Source organism: Lepidothrix coronata, unplaced genomic scaffold (genome assembly GCF_001604755.1).
Source record: "Lepidothrix coronata isolate B3197 unplaced genomic scaffold, Lepidothrix_coronata-1.0 Scaffold58, whole genome shotgun sequence".
In the NCBI taxonomy this organism is placed as follows: Eukaryota; Metazoa; Chordata; class Aves; order Passeriformes; family Pipridae; genus Lepidothrix; species Lepidothrix coronata.
In genome coordinates, this window is record NW_016690238.1 from 64,009 (window position 1) to 86,912 (window position 22,904).

General features: G+C 54.7%; 2 protein-coding genes and 1 non-coding gene across 7 annotated transcripts in view; 1 reads left to right on the forward strand and 2 right to left on the reverse strand.

The window, feature by feature from the left end:
* Nucleotides 1–668: 668 nt before the first annotated feature.
* TRNAH-GUG lies at nt 669–740 on the reverse strand. Its single transcript has one exon. It is a non-coding gene; the product is annotated as a tRNA-His (tRNA).
* Nucleotides 741–1,399: 659 nt separating this feature from the next.
* LOC108498333 (sodium/nucleoside cotransporter 1-like) lies at nt 1,400–11,743 on the forward strand. 2 transcript variants are annotated; one of them, XM_017816905.1, is made up of 18 exons: nt 1,400–1,655; nt 3,274–3,384; nt 3,491–3,588; nt 3,965–4,056; nt 4,452–4,641; nt 5,002–5,143; nt 5,895–6,008; nt 6,379–6,456; nt 6,796–6,876; nt 7,187–7,267; nt 7,410–7,535; nt 8,705–8,835; nt 9,055–9,223; nt 9,419–9,616; nt 10,092–10,173; nt 10,689–10,787; nt 11,239–11,350; nt 11,433–11,743. In XM_017816905.1, the coding sequence occupies exons 2-18, from the start codon at nt 3,316–3,318 to the stop codon at nt 11,554–11,556; spliced, it is 1,986 nt and encodes a 661-aa protein (XP_017672394.1). In that variant the 5' UTR covers nt 1,400–1,655; nt 3,274–3,315; the 3' UTR covers nt 11,557–11,743. The 2 variants fall into 2 exon arrangements, with proteins under 2 accessions (XP_017672394.1, XP_017672395.1); XM_017816906.1 differs by having other exon boundaries at nt 1,407–1,442.
* Nucleotides 11,744–12,030: 287 nt separating this feature from the next.
* ALPK3 (alpha kinase 3) overlaps nt 12,031–22,904 on the reverse strand; it is a 33,164-nt gene continuing 22,290 nt past the window's right edge. For 3 of the 4 annotated variants that reach the window (XM_017816899.1, XM_017816900.1, XM_017816898.1), the window contains 9 exons: nt 17,829–19,689; nt 16,790–16,937; nt 15,603–15,730; nt 15,418–15,453; nt 15,038–15,315; nt 14,631–14,719; nt 14,175–14,392; nt 13,927–13,975; nt 12,031–13,780 (listed from right to left, as the gene is read on the reverse strand). In XM_017816899.1, coding sequence (XP_017672388.1) covers nt 13,459–13,780; nt 13,927–13,975; nt 14,175–14,392; nt 14,631–14,719; nt 15,038–15,315; nt 15,418–15,453; nt 15,603–15,730; nt 16,790–16,937; nt 17,829–19,689 — 3,129 coding nt within the window. In that variant the 3' untranslated portion in view covers nt 12,031–13,458. The remainder of the gene's footprint in view (nt 13,781–13,926; nt 13,976–14,174; nt 14,393–14,630; nt 14,720–15,037; nt 15,316–15,417; nt 15,454–15,602; nt 15,731–16,789; nt 16,938–17,828; nt 19,690–22,904) is intronic. The other variant, XM_017816897.1, reaches the window with a different exon arrangement.

A 22,904-nucleotide genomic window follows, 5' to 3' on the forward strand; every position in this document is an offset into this window, starting at 1 on the left:
CCTTTTTTATTTTATATCATATTTCATTTTATATTTTTTATTATATTTTTAATTTGTTATTTATTTTATTTATTATATTTACATTTCTTTCATGTAATCGAATTTTATTTTTAATTTAGTTTTTCTAATATATTTTATTTTTATACTTTATTTTAATTTTTATTTTATATTTTATATTATTTTTCCATTTAAGTATTTTGTTATTTTATTATATTTACTTTTATGTAATCTAATTTTTCATTTTATTTTTCTGTTATATTTTACTACTATATTTTTCTATTACGTTTTATTATATTTTTCTTAATTTAACTTTTTAATTTAATCTTTATTTCAATTGTACTCTTACTTTGCGTGTCTTTTCCTTTTTCCTTTTCTTTTCGTCTCATTTTGTTTTATTTTTAATATTAATTTTATTATGTTACGTATTATATCTCATTTAATGTTATTTTATTTATTTTTATGGCAGTTTATTTTGTCTCCCGTCACTCCTCTCCCTCTCCCCACGGAACCCCCGCGCTGGGCGGGTCCGGCCCCGCAGCCCCGCTGGGAGCCGGGAAAAAAAGTGAAATATCGGCGCGACGCGAAAAGAAACCCCCGCGGACTCAGGGGTCTGCGGGGGGCGGAAAGTGCCAAAAGACGAGCCCGTGTGCCGTGGTACCGCCGGGCGATGCCGTGACTCGGATTCGAACCGAGGTTGCTGCGGCCACAACGCAGAGTACTAACCACTATACGATCACGGCGCGCTACCGGGGCTCTGGGCGGGCGGGGCGGCGCGGCGGCTCTTGGCGCTGTCGGCGGTGACGCGCGGCGGGGCCGGGCCGGGCTGGGCCCGCCTCTGGTGCTCCCGAGGGTATTCCCAGGGAGGCCCGCGCGTGTCGCAGGGCTGGGAGGGCCTTCCCCGTACAGTGGGGAATTTACACCGCCGTCGCGCCAGCAGCTTTCAGGGTTTCTTTCCTTGTCACCCACACGCTGACCTGCACCGTCACCCCCTCACGCCCTCACCCCTTACCGGCCCCAGCCCTGGGCAGCTTTAGCGATGGCATTGGCCAAAATCCACAGGGAGAATGCACAGAAAGGTCCACGGGGACCGTGTGGCACGTGAGTGCCCTGAGTGCCCTGTGGTGTCATTAATCACCGATCTCCAAACTGACTCCTGCCAGCCCAGGTGTTGGCACCCTCGGAGCCACATCACCCCTCCCTGTGCAAACAAAGAGCGGGAGGTACCAGTGGAGTGCACGCACCTGGGGATGCGATTCCCACCACCCTGCATGAAAAAGTGGTTTCCAACACATGCTGGCACGGAACTCTTTTGCTGGCTGCCACCCCATCCTGCTCACACCACTGAAGCTTTGGAGGTCACGTGTGTCCCACTCTTTGTTTTTTTGGGGAAGCACTTCCTGGGGTGGGGTAAAGGTGATCTTCTTTCCGTATCTCCACTCAAGGTTTGTTTTGCATGTCAGTGGATGTCTCATGGGTGACCTTTTTGTGTTTGGCACGATGCCCTGCACGGCCACACCGCTGGGTTCCCGGTAGTGAGCCCCGGGAGGAGCCGGGGCAGCCCCGGAGCTGCAGTGCCCAGCCCAGCTCTTTGGACCGAGCTGTTAATGCGTAACCGGGGCACGGGCCAGGAGCTCTGCGGCCAGCGGGACTGGAGGGTGAGTGCAGGGGGACGGTGGGTGCCAGGGCGGGGGGAGCCACGGGGCACGGGGAGGGCACGAGGCCGTGGGGAGTGTAGGGAACAGGAGTGTGAAGGTGCGGGGCACAAGGATGGGGGTTGCGAGGGCGTGGGGTGCAGGGACACGGTGGGAAGGGCAGAGGGGCGCGTGGCCACACTGCATCACAAGCCCGTGGGGGCCCATAGGGGACAGGAGGGCATGGGGGTCATGGGGATGGTGTGAGGACACAGGGGCACATGGGGGCATCCACCTGCTGCCTGTCAGTGTGATCCCCCCCATGAAGGAGAGGGCAGCCAATGTGGCTGCACCAAAACAAAAGGTAATGAGCTGGCAGGGGGCTGGCACTGGGTGGGGGGACATGGAGGTAGCATCAGCCCAGGGGACCTGGAAGTCACTGAGCCTGGAAGGGTGGGGACAGCCAGGAACCCTGGGGGGCCTGGAACTCTGGGAGGTCTAAGCCCGGATGGGTCCTGGGGAGTGCCCTTTAGTGGTGGTGGACTTGGAGAGGGGGGTCCTCCTGATCCCTGCCAGGGTCCTGGTGAGATGTCCCTGAGCTGCAGGCACACCAGGGGTGCTGGAGACCCTGGAGGATGGTCTGAGGTCCTGGGTTCCCACCATGGCCCTGTATCCTGCCCTGCTGCTGGGGAGCCATGACCCCAGGAACAGACTGGGGCCATCACTCCCCAGTGCTCCCCCATGGTGGCTCTGCTGGCCTGTGGAGCTCCACACCACCTTCAGCTGCCCGTGTTCAGGGGGATGGTCTCCAAAACTACTCACATTCACCAATTTCATTTGGGGCTGCATTCCTCCCTTCATAGGCCTTGATCTCACACTGTGAGAAGACGATGATGACTGCTGTCTCCTCCTTCTCCACACAGTCCTTTACAACTGTCCTCAAAACAAAGACAACTTCTTACTGCCTCTGTCCTCACACAGAAGTGCTCTGCTCCTACAGTCGATCACTGCCTTGTCCGCAACTTCTCTGCTATTCCCTCATCTTTCTCCAGGCAGAGGAACTGGGAAGGTGTCCAAATGGGATGATGCTCTGAGGGTTCCTGCCCTGGCATAACACTGGTTCTTCTGGCTTTGCTGGACTAGTTCTCCCAGTATGATGCTCCTTTAGGACCAGTCCCCATGCAAACTACCACTCATTCCTACCCCTTGCTCCTGCACTGTGCTAGTTATCAGCATGGAAGGACCTTTTTCCTTATCCAGCTTGCACCAAGACCTTGCAATGAAGGATGCAGCCACATTTATTTTTTTTAAAATCCCACTTGCAAAGGGACTCGCGGAGGCTGGTGGACACTGCCACCAGTTTGGAGGAGGAGTACCAGCACTCCCTGATGCATATAATCCTCTCCTGTAATTCCTTGGAATTATGGAAGAGCAAAGACCTTCCCAGAGTTAAAGGAGAACAGGAATTCAGCACACCAGCCTCATGGCCTCAGAACCCCATGAGATGGTCCCTTGATGTGCTAGTGCAGGAGCTGCTCTGAATCCCTACTCCAAAGGGTGTTCTCCTCTCGGAGACACAAAACTGAAAAGCAGAGTGGGGTATTTGACCTTCCCAGAGGTGATCCCATCTTTCTCTCCCCAGCCAGCTGTTTCTCTAGTGCATTGAAGCTGAAAACTTCTAGAGATGGAAGGAAACCAGATAACCCTGGACAGCCTTGAGAAGGGCATGGATAACCCAGCTTTCAGCTTCCAGGTAAGGCTTCCCTTGCCTTGCCTTGCCTTGCCTTGCCTTGCCTTGCCTTGCCTTGCCTTCCCTTCCTGTCAGGGTACAGGGTGCTCCAGCTAATGATGTTTTCTAGGGAGAGGAGAGACACTATGAGGAATGTGGTGGTCCAAGTGGTGAGAGCCAAGAGAAGAGGAGAGGAGAAGGGAAAGGGAGATTCTCCTCCTGTTGCAGGTAGGATAACCCCCACAGGTGTGTGTGTGTGTGCTCTGTCAGAGACAAACCTCATTTGGGAGCAGAGTAGGGTCATATTGACCACACATGGGGGACAATGTCTGATGGGTCATTGTGGCCTTGTAAGGTGGCAGTGGCAGATCTGTGTCCCCCTAGCAGCCACCCAGTGCCGGATTCCACTCATGGTGCCAGGGTGTTGGGATGTGTGGACCATGGCACACCATTGCCACTGTGCTGCTGCCAGAAGTGGCCTGGGGGAGGTATGGTCGTGACCCAGCTCTGCTGAGTTGGCTTCAGTTGAGTTGGACTGGGTTGGGTTGATCTTCCACATCCACCTTCTGCGCCTCTCACGTCTTTGGCATGTGACTCTCCCCAGGAAGGCCCTGCAGCCAGTATCCAAGGCAAAGCACTTCTGCAAGGCTCATGCCAAGGTGTTGAAAAGGGTTGTCCTGGGGCTCCTTGGAGCAGGTGAGCACTTCCCGGCACTCAGACCCCACCTCTGTATTCTTTTTGGCTGACCATGCCCCCAGCCTCCACACACTGAATGTGGTCACTCGTGGAGGTTGTATCCACTCCCAGCCCTCACTGCCTGCCCCTTCCTCACCCCACCACTCCTATCCAGAACTATCTGTCCCTCACTGTCCTCCTCCCCTTTCTCCACCTGCCCAAAGGGTTTGCTCTGCCCCTTCTGCTCCCTGCTGGGGTGGTGCTCCCTAAGGTCTCCTTGTGCAAAGATAGGAGCCTTGAGGGTGGCCAGGGGAGGATATTTGGAGGAAATGAACCTCCCCCTTGGCCCCAGTTAGTGTTATGAACCCATGATCCTACAGCCCTGATGTTTCTGACCCCCAATGTGCCTTCTCCAGCCTACCTGTGCTACTTCATTGCGGCCTGTTACCTCAACTTCCAGCGAGCCCTTGCCTTGGTGGTCATTACGGCTGTGGTTGTCTTCTTCGTCTGCTGGAGCTTCTTCAAGAAGCACTGTGGGGCAAAGGTACTGCATGTCCTCCGTCCCGTTGGGAAATGCTTCCAAAAGTCCTGGCCGTGGCTGAAATGGTGAGTCAGGAAAAGGCAGGGCCAGATTCCTCCCAGCATCTGCGTCCCCTTTCGTGGCTGTTCTGTCAGCACAACCACAGTCAGTGGCATGGGCTTGTGCTCTAGTGCCATGCAGGCACTCACGAATGACAAGGCATGGCCCAGCCTGGAGCCTTGTAAAAGCCATGGCAGAAATGTTTTGCTCATCTGCCTCGGCAGCGTGATGGCTGTTCACATCCCTTGTTTGTGTCTGAGCCCCAGGTTTCTTCAGATACATGGACCTTACGGTGGCAACTCCTGCACAATCAGCTCCTGCCCTTTGCCAGCTGCTCTCCCCATGGGGACATCCTCTTGCTGACAGTCTGGTGTTTTCCTTTGCAGGCTGCTGTGTGTGGCCATCCTGGCAGGCCTGATCGCGTGGCTGGTTTTGGACACTGCCAAAAACCCAGAGCAACTCATCTCATTAGGTGGCTTCTGCGCTTTAGTGCTGTTCCTGTTTGCTTGCTCCAAGCACCACGGCGCGGTACGTGCTTCGGGTGTGGCTTGGCCATCAGTCCTCTCACAGGAGGTGGCCACCCAGCACTGGAGAACAAGTGCTTCCTTCCCGTGGGCATCCCCTTCCCTGGAGGAAGCAGAAGCCCAGCAGAGCTCCTTGGCAGAGCTGGGCACAGCCTGGGGAGCTGAACTGGTTGGGTGGATGGACCCCAAAGCCACCTCACTGCTCTTCTTCTCACTGCTCTCCTTCCCATTTCCCAACCCACAGTGCCTCTGTCCTGTTTTCCACCATGTCCCTTGTAGTGGGTCAGACCCAGAGGCCCAGCACCAGCCCCACACCTGAGCTTCAGGTGCTCTGGGTGGAGAGTGGGCCTGAGCTTTGAGTGCCCTGGGGAACTCGGTCAGAAGTGACTGAAGTCCCAGTGGCTTCTAGCCCAACCTGCTTCAATGTTTTGGGCAACCCCTCCATCCTCCTCCTCCAGAGGGTTAATGAACAGGCAGTTTTGGTCTAGCAGGTCTGTGCTACCAGTGAACCATCAGAAGGTCTTGATGCTTGTCCCCTTCTGGATCAGGCTGGCAAGTTATGTTCCAGCCAGTTCGAGTCCCACCAATTCAACATCTTCCTCTGTCACCAACCCATGTTTGTGGGTTTCTGTGACACTTCACTGGTCTCCCCATGACCCTTACCCAGGGCACAGTGTATGGTGTTTACTATGTGCTGAAAAGGAAGCCTGTAGGCCTTGACAACGTCACAGCCCCCATTCTGCTTTTGTCCCCAGGTGTCCTGGAGAGCTGTTTTTTGGGGTCTTGGCTTGGAGTTCTTATTTGGAGTCTTCGTCCTCCGAACGACCCCCGGTGTCCAAGCTTTCAAGTGGCTGGGTGACCAGATCCAGGTACCACATCTACTCATCCCATCCCATGCTTGCACCCTGGGATGAACAGGAAGAGCAGGGGGTGGCATGGGCTGGGGAAGTGGCAAGGACTGCACGCTCACAAACATATATGTTGGGAACTGGAGGAAATCCAGCTCTTCCCTGGTTTTCTGAAGCAGCCCAGACCCCTTGATGTGGTCTCCCTTGCAGGCTGTAGCAGAGCCCTGTGGGACAGCCCACCAGTGTCCCCAGCTTAGGTTTCAGAGGGTCGTTCTCTGGTGTGCAGTCAGCTGTGGGACTGGGGATACAGCTCCCTGCTAGGCAGAAGTGAGATGTCGGGAAAGGACCTAATGGAGATCTCCATCCTACTGTGTAACTTCTTCCCTTGCAGACCTTCCTGGGCTACACCACAGCTGGCTCTGGCTTCATCTTTGGGAACACACTCATTACAGAAGTCTTTGCCTTCCAGGTCAGCTGGGGAATGGGGTGTGGAGAGGTTTTCTTCTAGTCTGGTTCCTTGCTGGGTCCTGAAAGACACAGAGCTAAATGCAGCCAGATTTGCTGCAGTAGAGCTCGAGCTTCTCAGAGATGGGTTTCCCTTAGCTTTGGATCCATCTATGGACCTCCTCAGTACTGTGGGGGATTTGCACTGGTCCCTGTCCCTCCTGCCAGCCTGGCCCAGTGTTGTGGCATCCGATAGCATGGGCTGGCTATGCAATACCATGCCATGCCCAGCTCTTGGTCTCCAAGTGTGCCTGTGTGTGTCTCAGCTCTCCTTTAACCCTGTGCCCTGGTGCCTTGCCTGCAGACCCTGCCCATCGTTGTTTTCTTCAGTTGTGTGATGTCCATCCTCTACTACCTTGGCGTCATGCAGTGGCTCATTCTCAAGGTAGGGCCTCACTCCTGGATCTGGGATAGCTATGGGAAGGAGAAGAACCTGGGGGGTTCTCTGACTACCACGGTCAGTAGTACTACTACTACTTTGTGGTGAGTTGTCCTGCTTAAAAGAATAGACACAAACCCCATCTTTCTTGCATGTCCTTCTGAGAAAGCCCAACCCTAGGGCTGATGTTTCTATGCAGTCTGGGGGTGCTTCCCAAGATCACCTCTGTGTAGGGGCCAAACAGTGCCCTGCTTCCTGGGGATGGTGGCAGGGTGCCAGGAACCTCTGTAAACATGGTGGCCTTGTCTTTCCCCAGATCTCCTGGCTGCTTCAGGTCTCGATGGGCACCACTCCCACTGAGACCCTGAGTGTAGCAGGGAACATTTTCGTGGGACAGGTAAGGGCCTGGGCAGGAGATCCAGTTCCTCAGTGCTTATAGCTGAGCCTGGCCTGGAGAAAGGGTCTCCTCCTCCCTTCCTAGGAGACCTGAGGCCCTGTGTGGCCCTGTGTCAAGGACAGCAGGGTTTTCTCTTCTGCAGACCGAAGCCCCGCTGCTCATCCGCCCGTACCTTGCGGACATGACCCTCTCAGAAGTCCATGCTGTGATGACTGGTGGCTTTGCCACCATCGCAGGCAGTGTGATGGGTGCCTACATATCCTTTGGGGTGAGTGCGTGAGTAGATGTATGCCACATGCTCCCTGCTGCAGAGTCCTGACATGCAGGAACTGCCCTGGACTTGATGGTGGGAGACCTCCAGCAGGTGCCCCATTGTCCCCTTCCATAAGCAGGATGGAGGCAGGGTGTCCAGCCTCACCTTGTCCCAAAGACAGGTCCAGCCTCACTTTCACTGGCCTGGTCAGAACCTCAGAGCCCTGCCGGGTAAAAGGCAGTGCTGTGTGTCCCTGCACAGCATGCAGGGCAAATCCCACTGAATCATGGGATAATTTAGCCTGGAAGGACTCTCTGGGGGTCTCTGATCCACCCTCCTGCTCAAAGCCCCAGGGGATGCCCAGGGCTTTGTCCAGGTTGGTGGTGAATATCCTCATGGATGGAGATCTCCCCCCAACTCTCTGGTCTCCCCGACAGGTGTCTCAGTCACAAGAAACAATTTTTTCCTTATATCCAAGTGGAATTTCCCCACTAAAGCTGTGCTGGTGATTCTCACCCTTTCTCTGGGTACCACTGAGCAATGTCTTCCCTCCAACCCCTTTTACATGGTCAGAAACAGCCATACCCCCCTCAGCTCTCTTTTCTCCCAGCCAAACAAGCCCTGCTCCTCCAACATCACCTCAGTGCTCCTGGCCCTGACCCCCAGGGATGCCCTATCTGGTTCATCAGTGCTCTGTCATGGGAAATAAACCTTCCCCTTGACCTGCTGCCTGAGCTCCTGCTATTTATGCTTTAATTAGTCTCCTTAAATGAGGAACCAAGGGTGGAAGGTCAGAGAAATGACAGGGGATGGGTGAGGCTGGGAGCTTAGCCCTTCGTCAAAAGGTAAAAGTTCGCAATGTTACACAACCTATTGCTCTGATACTGGTAAATAGCAACAAGGAAGGGACAAGAACCATCAAGTCAAACAGCAGGAGAGGTTAACATCCCCCAGGACACGATCCTGCAGCTCCAGCAATGCCTCCATCCAGACGAGCTGCCCCATGTGCTTTGCTGCTTAGTTGGGAAAACCAGCCAATTTGTGCACCCTGAGCAAACAGGGAGCCCTGAACTTCTCCAAGTGTCACTGGCTGATGCCAGCCCGATGCTGGGATCCCTGGTGTGGTGTGTCATGGGGCACAGCCTTGCACAGAGGTGTCTAAGCCCCCGGTCTGCGCGTTGCAGATCGACGCGGCGTCGCTGATCGCAGCCTCTGTGATGGCTGCACCCTGCGCCCTCGCCATGTCCAAACTCGTGTACCCCGAAGTGGAGGAGTCCAAGTTCAAGGGCAAAGAAAGTGTCCAAATCGCCAGTGGGTGAGTGTGAGGGGACAGGTGGGGGAGTGGGAGTGCATTGGGGGGTGGAGTGTTTTGCCACTGTGGGGAAGCCGTGGGGGCAATTTGGGGCACAAGTGGATGCTGTGGGTGGCCCAAGGCTGGGAGAGCTTGTGTTGTTCAGACATCCATGGATTGACACTTGACTTTGCACAGGGGATGCCTGGCCATATGAGTACATTGGGGTCTTTTTCCACATAGGGAAGAGCGGAACATCCTGGAAGCTGCCAGCAATGGGGCTGCCGCCTCCGTGGAGCTCGTGGCCAACATTGCAGCCAACCTCATCGCCTTCTTGGCGGTGCTGGAGTTCATCAACGCTGCCGTGCGCTGGTTTGGGGAGATGGTAGACATCAAGGGTCTCACCTTCCAGGTATTCCCAAGAACAGGCCTGTGGTCTGGGCTGCCAGACCCTGCATCCCCCACCCATCCCCACCTTTGCCTGCTGCCTTAGTAGGCTGTTGAGATCCTTGCTGAGTGTTTGGCAAGTGCTGGCAGTGGGTGTCCAAGCTGGGGACTATGCAGAAGGTCCGCTCTGAGTCATTACCTTCTGGAATGCTTTTCCCAGGTGATCTTATCCTACGTCCTTATGCCTGTGGCCTTTCTCATGGGGGCAGACTGGGCAGACTCACCGGTGGTGGCTGAGCTCCTGGGGATTAAGATCTTCCTGAACGAGTTTGTGGCATACCAGCAGCTGTCCACATACAAGAAGAACCGTCTGGCGGGCCTGGAGGAGTGGGATGGGAGCCGGAAACAGTGGATATCTGTGAGAGGCACCTGCCACCCTGCTGGGCACAGGGCAGGGATGAGACCAGCTGGAATGGGGCATGGGAACTGGCCAGAGTGGTAGGCAGGCAGAGGGTTGGAAAAGTCCTTTAAGATTATCGAATCAGGATGATGGTGCTGGGGGTGGGAGGGCACCTATGGACAACTAGACTTGGATGTTCCCCAACTGCTGGGTATGGGAGGAAGGAGTCAGTGATGCCCTTTCCCATTTATCCTGCTCCTTGATGGAACAGATCATGGTGCTACAGGGCCCCTGTCACCTGTCCCCGCAGCCCAGCCTCTCCCAGGGACAGCCTTCATTCTTGCTCCCCAACACAGCTGAAAGGATAAAGCGTTGGGGTGGGGGACTTATCGCCATCATGTCTGTCTGGGCTGGGAGCTCTGACTTGGTGCTCAGCTCTGGGTGCTCTGGGGCTGCTCCTGAACAGAGGTGACCGTCCCCCTGTGCCCTCCAGGAGCGAGCTGAGAGCATCACCACCTTTGCCCTCTGTGGATTTGCCAACTTCAGCTCCATTGGGATCATACTGGGAAGCCTGGGTGAGTGTAACTCATGTCCTAGGTGCCTAGGCACAAGGCAGGGGGGATCCTGGGCTAGGGAGCAAGGGCTCATCTGGGGCAGGAGGAATTTGCCCTCAAGCCTCCATGTTTGGTCTCTGCCAGGTAAGAAACAGGATTTGCATGATGTGAAAGGAATAGCTTTGCACTGCACCCATGGGCAAGAGCACATGCATGTCCCACAAGCCTGGGTGTCACCCAGCTATGGCGCAAAGAGCAGTGACTCCGGTGCTGGGAGCGCTGAGGGCTCTGGTTGATCACCCATGGGTGCAGGGTGGGCACAGCACTCTGCCAGCACCCACCGCTGCCAGGACAGGCAGACAGTGTGCTGGGTGCTGGCTGGGACCACCATGTCCTCCAGACAGTAGGAGTTGGTGTGGGGAGGGCACTGTGTGGCAGAGCCAGCTGGGGACCAGAGACACGTCCCTATCTGTCCCCAGCCAAGGGTAGAGCTGGAGTCAAGATGTGACTCCCCCGGTCTCTGTTTTGCCCCACAGGCTCCCTGGCACCTCACCGCAAGGGTGAGTTTGCCTCCGTGGTGCTGCGGGCCCTGCTCACCGGCATCTGCGTCTCCATGCTCAACGCCTGCCTGGCAGGTAGGTCCCTACCCACTGCCAGCAGGGCCAGAAGGAGCTAGGGAGGGACATGCACAGGGCTGAAGACCACTATAGATGCAGGTTCAGGAATGGGGGTGGCTGGCCTGTCCTCCCTATTGCTCTGCCAAGGCCTCCAAACCCTGTTCTCCCCTCATGGCTCTGCCAGGGGCTGCCAAAGCCCAACAGCTCTCCTGGGGCCCCTCGTCCTCATCTGGGCTGGGATGGGGACATATCAAGGGCAACATCTGGCGTACTGCAAGGAGCTCCCTGCAGTTTCAGGGAGTGAGGTGGAATAGCTCATGGGACCTGCACAGTCCCAGGTACAGGATTCTCTAGTTGGGCTATGGGATTTGTGAGCAGAGTTGGGACACAGGACTTACAAGTATGCTTGGGGTATGGGATTTGAATCCATGGCCCCTCTCAAGTCTCAATAGGAGACCTTGTCCCCCAGGTCTCCTCTATGTGCCAACGGAGGTGGGTGACTGTGTGACGTTCTTCAGCACGGCCAACTTCAGCAGTACCAGCTACACCATATACACCTGCTGCAAGCAGCTCTTTGCCAGGTGGGTATGAAGGGCCCCAGAGCTGTCTGGGACCCAGGTGGTGGGGCAACAGCTTGTCCTGACCACATGTCTCTCCTTCCAGCTCGGTGTTCGAGAACGGGACACTCTCCTTCACAGGATCCTGGGCTGGGCAGGCGGAGAGTGTGCTGTGGCTGACGGAGTGCTGTGGGCACTACAACCACACATCCTGTGCAGGGACAACCTAGAACCGTGGGAGGCACCAGGGCACCAGGGTCTGCAAGGCTGGCCCCAAAGGTAGAAAAAACCCTGACAGACACCTGAGCGTTTTGTCTTCTCCACTCCAAAGTGCTGATGGACAGTTGTTTGCACCTTGCAAACAGCACCCTTAGGTGCTGGCCCCATGGACACAAGGAATCTGCTCCCAAATAAATTATGGCCATCCCCATGTACTTGCCCTCAGACCCCCTCTGGCCCCCGCCTGCAGCTGTTCCACCACAGCACAAGGTGCTTTGCTGAGGCTGCACCCCATGCTCACTGCAGACCTTGCAAGCCAAGCCTCACCCACTGCCAGCTCTGGGGTCCGGCCACAGCCACCCTCCTCTCCCCATGGGGCATGGATGGAGGTAAAGGTAGTACTTGAAGATGTTTCCTTCCTCCAAGCACAAAGCTGCCCCATCACCCCTTGTTTGGGTGCATCTTTCCCACAGGGACCACAGTGCTGGGGAACAGGCCAGTCCACTTTATTGCACTCGAGAGCACCCAGTCGCCAATGCGGCCACGTTATGTACATCGGTATTTTACAATCACCCAGCGAGAAAGGACCAGGGCCCCAGCATGCACGGTGCTCCCAGCCCAGCTGCTTCCCTCCACCAGGCTGCACCGAGTCACTGTTTGGGACCCCACCATGCAGGGGGATGTCACTGGCACCCAGCACCCTGTTCCAAAGCCCCGGGGAAGGTGCTCTGCAGCACAATGAAGCCGACAGTGCTGGGGCTCTCTGTGAGGCCCCTGCCCACTGCCACACTCCGCCGGCTGCTGCACGCCTGGGTGAGCTGACAGGAACAGGGGAAGCTTGATGCAATGCAGGATGCTTTACTTTCCGGCATGAACATCACTGCCTGTCCATCACTGCCTCCTGCCACGGGGCAGCAGGATTTGGAGTGCGTGCTGCCAGCTGCCGCTGGAGTCTGGCATGTGCCAAGCAGGGGTGATGCTAATTAAGCATGACCAGGTCATGGTGTGGGGCTGGGTGTGGTATATGGGGTCTTTGTATGGCAGGGGGACAAAGAGGAGCAAGTCCTGAGGGCTGGACACCCACATGTGCCAAGGCAGAGACTGGCACGGAGAGGAGGTCACTGATCCTGGGTATCCCATGTGAGGTAGAGCATTCTTACCATGGCGCTGGCCAGCACCATAGCAGCACCATCACCCTCAGCAGCCACCCAGCAAGGGCGTGGGAGACTTCCCACAGGGCACAGGGGAGGGGAGGGGTGCAAAATCCCTTCCCTGTGCAGCTGCTGGTACCCGCCATGGGACTGGCACACGCTTCAGAGCCCCACATCATAGCAGAGGAGCCCTGCAGCCACCACCGAAACCCTCTGCAGCAAAAACAGTGTACCAGGGCAAATGGGACTGCCTGGGTGCTGTTGGGGTTCTCAAGGGACAGAACACTGGCAGGGCTTGGCCTGGTCACTTTATGGAGGACACAGAGAGGGACATGAGGTGCTGGGAGCCAAGAGGACATCCCAGACTCTCAGTTTGCTTGGGGGAGCCAGGCAGGGGCATGGCACCTGCAAAGCCCAAGGGAGCAGCTCTGCCCCTGCCTTAAGGAAGGCACATGGAGAGAGTCAAGACAGGAAAGCGAGTCCCAGTGTGGAGGGGCACGTGGCCCCACAGGCTCCACCAGCAGCAGCAGCTCTTGTAGAGAGGTACTGGTGAGGGATCCCCGCTGTCCACAGCTCACAGCCCCCCACAGCCCCGGTCCAGCTGCTTACACTAACACACACCACACAACGCAAGCGCTGCGGGCCAGGGCAGGGCTGGAGGGAGGAGAGTTTTGGCAGAGACCACTGCCAGGATCTCCCTTTTCCAGACTGGCCACGGGGCTGCTCAGGCTGGGTCCAGAGCGGGGGTCCCAGCGGCTCCAGCTACTGCGGGCAGCCAGCCCTGCTGCTCTCTCCCAACCTGGATTTGGAGGCTGTCGGGGCCTCCCCTGTTCCTGCAGCTCTCCGGGAGCTCTTGGGGCTCACAGCAGCCTTGCGGGTGCCCTGAGGACTTGACAGTGCCTTCTTCTGGAGCTGGGGACTGGACTGGGCAGATTTCCTGCCCAGGGAGGGGCTCTTGGAGCCCTTGGGCTTGGCTGGCTCCAGTGTCTTCAGGCCCAGGATGCTGCAGTAACGATTGCACCGGTGAGCAGCCGGGAATTGCTCCAGCAGGGAGGGGAAGCAGCTCTCCTTCAGCCCCTGGTACCTGCCAACACAGTCATCCTCAGCCCCTGTTTTGCACCAGGAGATGTCCCATCAGAGCAGGGAGCCCGACCACACTGACCACCATGGCCCTTTGCCAAGTGAGCAGCAGAGCTGGGTCTGCTGCCCCAGCAGCTCAGGGTCACTCACCCTTTCAGGTTGGTAGCGATCCGCACATTGGTCAACTTCCAGCCCACTCCTGCAATTAAAGGAAGGACAATCAGGCTCTGTCCAGAGAAGGATGGGCACTGGCACCAAGGGCAGGTCATTGCCCTGGTAGCTGGGCTCCATGGCATGTGGGGAAAGAGGCAGGAGGGCAAGGCTGGGGCTTTTTTTCCTCCTTTCCCAGGCTGGAGGGTGGTGAGGGGCCACAGGAGTCAGACAGGAGATCCCTTTACCTTCCATGTCAGTCACAAGGATGTTTCCATTTGTCCACTGGTAGACCCAATGCTGGAAGGTGCAGCATTTGAGCACGATCTCCGAGGTGCCTCTTGCTACCAAGCTGCCATCTCTCTCGGTGACACAGTACTGCTCACAGGGCCCACCCAGGTCCTCCTCCATTGTGGCATAAGGGATGTTGTTGGCCGGTCGATAAACCAGGTACAGTGGAATTATCCTGTGTGGGAGAGCACAGATGGGGTCAGCATGGTGAGCTCTCCCACCGCTGCAAGCAGAGGTTCACACCATGGTCTGCATCCCTGGCTTTTGCCTTCCCCTAATATCCCTTCGGTTTGAGGGTGGGAGAACAGTGCACTGTCCTTTGGGATGCCCCAGCGCCCACAGGGAACCCTCCCACAATTCCTGGGATGCTCTGCCAGGGCATCAAGCCAGTGGAGCTGCAGCACCTTACTTACTCAGGCACTGCTCCAAAATCAGGGACGGCTCGTGCCTCGGCGGCAAAGATCTTGCAGTACTCACGGCTGGAGTTCTGGACTTTACATTCCTGGAGGTGCAAACAGAAGAGTCAAGGACCTGTCCTGTCTCGCACCAACACCTCCCTGGGACCACTGCCAGTTGTTTCCCTGTCCTGGTGGTCAAAGGACAAGTGATGGGAAGGTTCCAAGCAGCTCTGTGTTGCTCAGAGAGAAGAGCTGAAGCCAAGAATGACAAGGACATGACCACCACTGCTTTTCAGAGCATTCCAAAAGTGGAAGGAAATAGCAAAAGTGGGCACAGAGCTGGGGACTGTTTGGGGACCAACCTACATAGATGGGGAAGGTGGAGGGGAGACAGGTGGATGGTGCCGCACAAGGATGCCCACCTGGATGGTGATATCGTAGTTCTTCTCGATGAGGCTGTTCTCATTCTTGGTCCCAAAGACAATGAAATTGTGCACTTTGATGACGCAGGTGTGGCCAGACTCAAAGACGGGCTCCAGGCCGTAGATGGCTCTGGCACGGCAGGCTTTGCGCAGGAAACCAGCGCCCACTTCCATGTCCTCGCTCACCACGCGCCCGAAGAGTTTATCCCCCCAGTAGCCTGCGTCGGCCAAACCCTTTGCGAACACCATGGGCGTCATCTCAATCTCCTCTCCAACTGCTGGGGGGAAGTGCTGGTGAGTGGGGACAACGTGGGCACATCCTGCCCCTTCCCCTGCACAGTGAGGGGCAGTGGTCACAGCTCATCACATATGGCCCTTACCTTCAATCTCTTCCCGCAGGCTAAATCCTGACAACACTAGAGGAGACAGAAAGCAACACAGAGGTGGTGTTACGGGATGTGCAAGGCTCCCCCGCCACAGCCTGGCACCAAGCCCTCTCCACAGTTGCCCACACCACCCCATGACACAGCCAGGCAGATGGGAGAGGCTGCTGAGGGCTCCTCACCTTCTGGGCTGAGCAGGAAATCGGTGGAGTCGGTGCCGTACTCGTTGCTGATCACGCACCGGTAGACCCCGCAGTCCTTCTGGGACGCCTGCACAACAGCCAGAGCTGCCTGGCTCTCGTCGCCAGCACTGGGAAAAAAATGGAGCGTGGCCTCAGCCCCGTATGGTGTGTAGGGGCACACAGGAGCCCTGTGACAGGCGCTGCAGGCGAGCACCGTGCTGCCCTCAGGGGGCTGGAAGAGAGCTACAAAGAAAGCCAGCCCAAGGGTATCCCAGCTGCTCCCCTGCCACGTCATGGCACCAGGAGTCCTGCCCTGTGCTTTGTACTCACAGAGATGCTCCTCCTCCAGGCAAGCCCTGCAAAATCTGGCCAGGATTGGGCTACAGACTGATAAAGGTACTTGCCTCTGAGTGAGGCTGGGTCAGGGCTTTGCAGAAGTAAGAGCTGGGACCCTTATCCTGAGACCTGCTGCCTGAGCAGGCTCTGCTCTGGTCCCCTAGAAGGCAATGGCCACTCCTGGTCCATCTGCCCCAGCTCAAAGATCTGCCACAAAAGAGCATTTCTGCCCCAGAATCACTTTCTGCCTGCTCATTATAAAGGCAGATCAAGCAACACTCAAAGGCAAATCCTAACTGATGCACATGATGTTCCTACACAAATCCTCTGGGCTTGAGAACAACTTGCTCTCCATAGTGCACCCAAAGGAGCATCCAGGATACAACCAGCCACCCATATGTCCCAATATGCTCTCCCTGCACAATGGCAATACCAAGGGATAAAGAGGGCACGGGCAGAGCTGCTTTTGCCAGTGGTGATTGCATCGAACACCCTCCCAGCACCGCTGCCACCCTCGCATGGATCATTTGGGGTCACAGTTTTGCAGTTTACATCCACCCTTCAGTTACTGCAATGGGCACAATACCTTCCCTGCCCTCCCCAAGGTCTGGGTACTCAAAGCACAGACTCCAGATGGAGCATCAATAGGACAAATTTGGCAGCAATTCCCCATCTGGATGACCTTTCCCTCCAAGGGCACTGAGAAGATGAAGTTCACAACGTACCGTGCCACGCACTGAGCTTCCCATGCAGCCTTAACAGAGGGGCACTTTCACACCCCAGTCAAGGCAAGGAGCTGGATTTAGCAGGTGACACACAAGGACTACGACGATGCAGAGCTGGCAAGTTACCTCCTTTGGGCTTCAGCTACAGGGATCTCGTCCTTGTACCACATCAGCTTAGAATCACTCAATATATTGAAGAACTGGCACCAAAGTTTCAGGTTTCCTGATGCATCGGAAAATTGTTCTGCCCTGATCTTACGGACCACCTGTGGAACTAAGGACAGGGTGTAAAGAGATGGATGGTGAGATACAGAGTGCTGGCTGCAGCTCCAGGGACAGGCCAGCCTACCCCAATGCTGCTGCTCAGGGCTTTGGTGTTGGGTATCACACACGTGTCAGCACAGCCTGGTAGAACATTGCCCTCCCAGGGAAGGTCTCGGAACTCCGCTTGGATAAATAAGGTGGGGTAGAAGTGGTACAAAGTCATTCAACAGTGCAGCACTGCAATACCCCGTGGGGCTCAGTCAGACACAATGCAGAAAACACTATGGAATGTTGGAGGAAACATTTATCTACTGAAGTGGGGATTTATTAAGGTTTTTCTTACTTTGCAAGAGTGCTGCTTCCTGTGAGGGCATCATCTCCTTCAACTCCAGGATTATGCCTTTTCTAATTCAATGCCATGAGGGGTCAAATTAGCATTGACCATGGATGTTGAAGAGGAGTGTGCACCTCACTGATGCCCACTGAATCAGAATCATGGTTTGGATTCAAAGGGACCTTAAAGACCATCTTGTTCCAACCCTCTTGCCATGAGCAGGGACACTTCCCACTAGACCAGGTTGCTCAGGATCCCCGATCAGCATCAGGTTTGGTGAGGACCAGAATATGGAGACCAAAAAACCAAGAGGATTCTATGATCCCTTGGACCAGGGAAGTCCAGGCTGTGGAGACAGCCAGTCTCAGTGCTGCTGCCTCTTGCATTCCTCCACCCTCCCTGCACTGGGCAGAAGTCTTGGGGGAGACTTTTGGCTTTCACACAGCCAAAGGACAATGCTGAAAACCCTGCAAGTGCAGAGAACTCATGTGGCCCCAACTCACTATCACCAGCTCCCTTTGTAGGCAACAACAGAACACGGTTTATGGGGATTAGCTCCTCCCTCACCTTTAAATGGGTTATTTGCTTTCTGGGACTCTGCTCGCTGTGCTTCTGGCTTAGCATCTCCAGGGACCTCGTGGTCACCACTGGTGTCACCTGCAGGCTCCTCGTACAGCTTAGGAACCTCCAACGTGGCCATCTTCCTCGTGAGGGTTGGAGAGCACTGCTCTGTGGGAGAGGATGGAGCCAGGGCAGGAGAATGCAACAGGGGTGTGTTCTTCCTGGATTGCTGTGGCGAAACAGTCGGACTTCTCATGTGTCCCGGGCTCTCCAGGGCTGCTTCCTCTTCCTCCCCCACCTGTTTGGGTTTTGGCAGGTATATTTTGCGTCGTGCTCCCAAAGCGAGCTCTTCTGGTGTGGCACAAGGTAGCACTGCCAGAGGGTCACCAGGGCTCTCTTCAGAGCTCACTGGAGGCAAATCAGAAGAGTGAGGAGGCTGCCCTGCTCCTGATGCTGGCATGCTGCCCACCACAATGGAGGGCACAGAGAGCAGGGGTGGCCCCTCGGCCTTGGGGGCAACCCAGGCGCGTTTCTTTGGTGGCACTGGCCTGCAAGCCAGCATCTCCTGGCTGATAACAAATTCCTCGTTGATCATGCCTGTGATCCGCCTGGATGTCTTGGGGGTCAGAGGCAAGTTCTCTGCTGTCTGAAAGAGCTGGTTGTTTTGTACCTTTTCCAAAACTCTCCTTGAGGTGCGAGGGCTCAGCCCAGCAATGCCTATCTCTGGCATCATGCCTTCCCCCACATCTGGCTGCTCCTTGTCCCCAGAGTCAGTGTCTCCTTTCGTGGCATCCTTACTGCTATCTGACATTTTTAGAAGCAGCAGCAGGTAGTTCTTTAAGGAGGAAACCAGGTTTTTGTGCTGCATTTTCTCCTCCAAAGACATCTCCTGACATCTCTCGGGGCCAGGCAGGACCAGTGGTACCTGTGGCTGGACCTCAGCACCTCCTTCAAAAGCTCCTGGAGGTGCTGCTGGTCCCTGGCATGGAGCTGTGGCTGTCTGCTCTCCTCCTTCCCTCCCCTGAGGTCCCATGGGCACTGGTTTGGCATTCTCCTCTCCTAACATGCTGGCTGAAAACGTCTCTTGCGGGGCAGATCCATCTGTCTTTGTGGTTTCCGTTTCTCCCCTCACAGGAGGAAGCAGCTGGGGTCCAGATGGGACCTCTCCTGTAGTAGCCTCCATCCCTGGGGCTCCATGAGCTGTCAGCAGTGCCTCCTGAGCCACCAACGGCTCTGCTGCAGGAACAGGAAGCAGTTTTTCCTTGGCAAGTGGAACTGATGGAGGAGCTGCTGTTTCAGTGTCCTGCTGCCCCAAAATTGTCCCTCCTGCCTCCCTGTGCACAGCCCCAGGACATGGCTGTGCTTCACCACTCCCTCCTGTCCTCACACTGGGATGACTCTCAGACAGCTCTGCTCCTGCCTCTTTGCTCTTCCCATCCTTGACTGTCTGATGTGGAGTTTGCTCACGAGAAACATTTTCTCCAGTGCTTTCTCCAGTTTTATCCTTTGGAGGACTCAAATTTTTTAGCAATGGCTCTTCCCTGCCTTGGCTTTTGTTTTCTAGATTTAACAGTCCTTGCTGAATCTCTCTGCCCTCAAGAGCACGGGAATGTCTTTCTGCCTGTTTCCTGGGGGGTGGGTGCTCCTTGCTGGACTGTACGTGGTCTGGAGAAGGTGCTGTTGGCTTTGGTGGCTCCTGAGGCCTCAGCCGAGGATTTGTTATTTTCACAGCCTCCCTGGTTTCCTGGCAGACAGGCACCTCCTTTCTGACCTCCTCTAACTTACTGGCTTGCTGACCAGACTCTGTGCTTGGACAAGACACCGGGTGTTTTAGATCACCAGGAGACTGTCCCACTGTTGCTGCAATCTAGTAAAAAAAAAAAAAGAAAAGAAAATTAGCATAATTTTACTGCATGGGTCTGCTCAGTCATACTTGTGGTCCACCTATACCATATGGCACTGCCCAATTTCTGAATCATGAGTATTAACCTGATACTGCTGATACCCATCCAGTGTCTCCTGGCTTTGCCATCATCCCACAGGAAGGGGTCCCACCTGTTGCATAAAATGTGTTTTCTTTTCATCAGCTCCAACCCTTCTGCCTTTCAATGCCTTTGCTGTGCACAGAGAGGCAGGAGATCTGCCTCTCCAAATCATTCAGTGGCTTCTAATCCAACCTCCTCTGATTCAGCACCTTCCCAAGAGCAAAACTTTTCCCTCTTCCCCAGCCACTGCCGAGACCTTGTGTAATTCCCTTGCTGTTGTAAAATATTTGGTGCTCCCCTATCCCCACTCCAAGATGGGGAGATGGGGATGTCAGACACTATCTGGATGAGGCTGCCCAAGTGATTTATAGAGAAACTGTACACCATGATGTTATCAGCACTGCCCAACCATTCTGTTCCTCTGACATTTGGGAAGCTCCAAAGTTTCCGACCGCAGCTACACACCAGCAGACATTGTCAGGGAGCTGCCTGCTGCGACGGCTGAGCTCTATCCTGAGGAGATCTGCTGAGATCCTCCAGCCAAGGGGCAGCATCTATTTCTGTAGGGAAGGCAGAGACACACACTCTGCCTTGCCGATGCTCAGTGAGCAACACCAGGACAATCGCATGGGGACAGGGCATGCACACAACAGGTCCCCAAGGATCTGCTGCTAAGGATTTTCTCCTGAGGTCCCTGACTTGAGCTTTAAGCCTCCCAAATGGAGGCTGTGGCAAAGGAGGGCTGTAGCACTTGGACCTTCTCTTTTGTGCTGCCTCTGCTTCGTTTGATAGTTTGGGAAAAAGAGGAAAGGTAGCACCGGTCTCTCAGCAAGCCCTTCCCAGAGGAATTTGTAGAATCATAAAATGGTTTGGGTTGGAAGGGACCTTAAAGATCACGTCATTCCAACCCCCTGCCATGGGCAGGGACATCTTCCATTAGAGCAAGTTGCTCCAAACCCCATCCAATCCAACCTTGAACACTTCCAGGGATGTGCAGCCATAGCATTTCTGGGCAACCTGGGCCAGGACCTCACCACCCTCTTAGCCAACTATTCCTTCCCAGTATCCCATCTAAACTTGCCCTCTGTCAGTGTGAAGCCATTCCCCCTCGTTCTGTTACTCCAGGCCTTTGTCCAAAGTCCATCTTTGACTGTTAGGACAAAGTGAGTATTGGAGGGCTGGGCTGGGACGAGCATTAGGGGCCACTCCTGCCCACAGAATTCAAGTCTCCACGCTCAGGATGTGCAGAAATGGGGCTCCAGTTCTCAGGGTTGCACAAGGCACCCCCAGATGCCACATGTCCCTGCTGCTGTTCCCTTGGAGTCATGTCCCTATCCTGCCTCAGAGGGCTGTGTCACAACACAGAGCAGTCCAGCACTCAGGCTTAAAAGGTTTGATTTTAAGAGACTGACTCAACTCATGCAGTGAAACCCCTCTGAATTTTACCACAGTATTTGATCCTCCATGACACAGAAAGGGATGGGCATGGGAATAGCCCAATCTAAAGGAGGGGCCAGCCCTGGTCCCTCCACTCTGGGGCTGAACCAGGGGGGCTCCAGGGGGGTCAGGGCTGCTGGTTCACAGGTGGATGCACAGTGGTGGCTCTGTACAGTGGTGCTGGTCAATGGGGATAACTCTTTGGTTGAAGAGGGCTCAGGGCTTGTGGGGAATTTGCTTATTACCAGTGCATGAGCTAAAGCTCAGTCAGAAAAGCTTTCTGGGAGCTTTTCAGGAAAGCATCTGTCTTTAAGTAATTGTAAATCACTCAAAACTACGGCCATATACAAGAAATATAATAAAATCATCAGTTCAAAATTTGAGCAAGAGTGATCATCATGCAAATCCAGTTTCTTCTTGGCTCTTACGGAGGAGGATTCTTAAAGAGGATGCTCAAGAACTGGCTTCAGACCGTAGGGTCTGGCATTTTGCTACAGTCAAATCCAGCTCAAAAGAGAAGTCCTGAGCCACTTAGGTCCCCAGGCCAGGATAATACCCATGTTATGACCTTGTCTTGTTTAAGAGAAGAATAAAAGAGAAACAGACAAGTAACCCGTGTCCTGAGGAGTGAAAATATCCTCAAACATGCCTGGAATCAGCCTTAAAGGGCTTTAAAACAGCTTATTTGGTCTCACAAAAGCTTGAGGACTTTCCCCAGCAGCACCAAGGAGCTGAAGGATTCAAATTCAAATCAAGAGCATCCCCTTTTGTCTCCTCAAAGGCACACCAGCTGACAAGTCACAGGTTTCCCTCTGTGAGTGGGATTTTGAAGAGAAAAATACCTTGATGCATGTCAAAAGCTCAGGGATGACAGCCCAAGCCTGGCTGCTGCACTCCAACATCTTCCACCCTCTTTGAGAGCAAGGGGCGTAAAAGAGAGCAAGGGGGGGGGAGAAATGGATTTGCCGCGGGCAGGCCTACACACCAATAATTTCTGCAGCAATATGTGATGCTATGGGTCAGGTTGGAGATGGATTCAGGGTGCTGTGCAGTGGCAAGGCCAGAACAGAGATGGTCACTGCATAACACAGCAGGTTCTTACCAGCAAAGCTCCTCCTACCTGTGGCTAAAGAAATCTAAATGAGGAAAAAAGGTTTGGGCTTTTTTTCCACTGAGGCACCCAGCAATCCCACTTTCTGTATCACGGATGTTTCCACATCCTGAAGTATGTCCATTACCTACCAAGGGAGAGGTGCTGCACCTGAAGTCTTGTCTGTATCAAAAGTGTGCACCTACCACAGCCCAAACTCCAGATCCTGACAGCAAACTGGACTCCGAGAACCTTTTACCACAGAAGGGATCATTAAAGAAAAAAAGGTAAAAAATAGTCTGGTAGGTTCCAGTCTAATATTTTCATGGAAAATATTTCAGGTTAAGCGACAAAAATAGCAGTTGACTAAAAGATGCGCTGAGGGTCAGGAGCAGGTGCTGTGCCCTGACGCTTCATCACCACCACAATGAGTCTCTCAACAGAGTTTTTCCAACAGGGAAGAGCCAAAAAACCAGTCCAGACCTACTGTATACATGTTGCACTGTAAACAAACCTTGAGTCCCTGCGGCGCAGCTCATGTGTTGTACCTGGCACACTGTGCTCATTTGC

Excerpts from the sequence above, each read along its gene's own strand:
- LOC108498333 (XM_017816905.1), top strand. The coding sequence starts at position 3,316 with ATGGAAGGAAACCAGATAACCCTGGACAGCCTTGAGAAGGGCATGGAT. Across the intron at positions 6,009-6,378 it reads GGCTGGGTGACCAGATCCAG|ACCTTCCTGGGCTACACCAC; the intron begins GTACCACATCTA and ends CTTCCCTTGCAG. Across the intron at positions 11,351-11,432 it reads TGCAAGCAGCTCTTTGCCAG|CTCGGTGTTCGAGAACGGGA; the intron begins GTGGGTATGAAG and ends CTCTCCTTCCAG.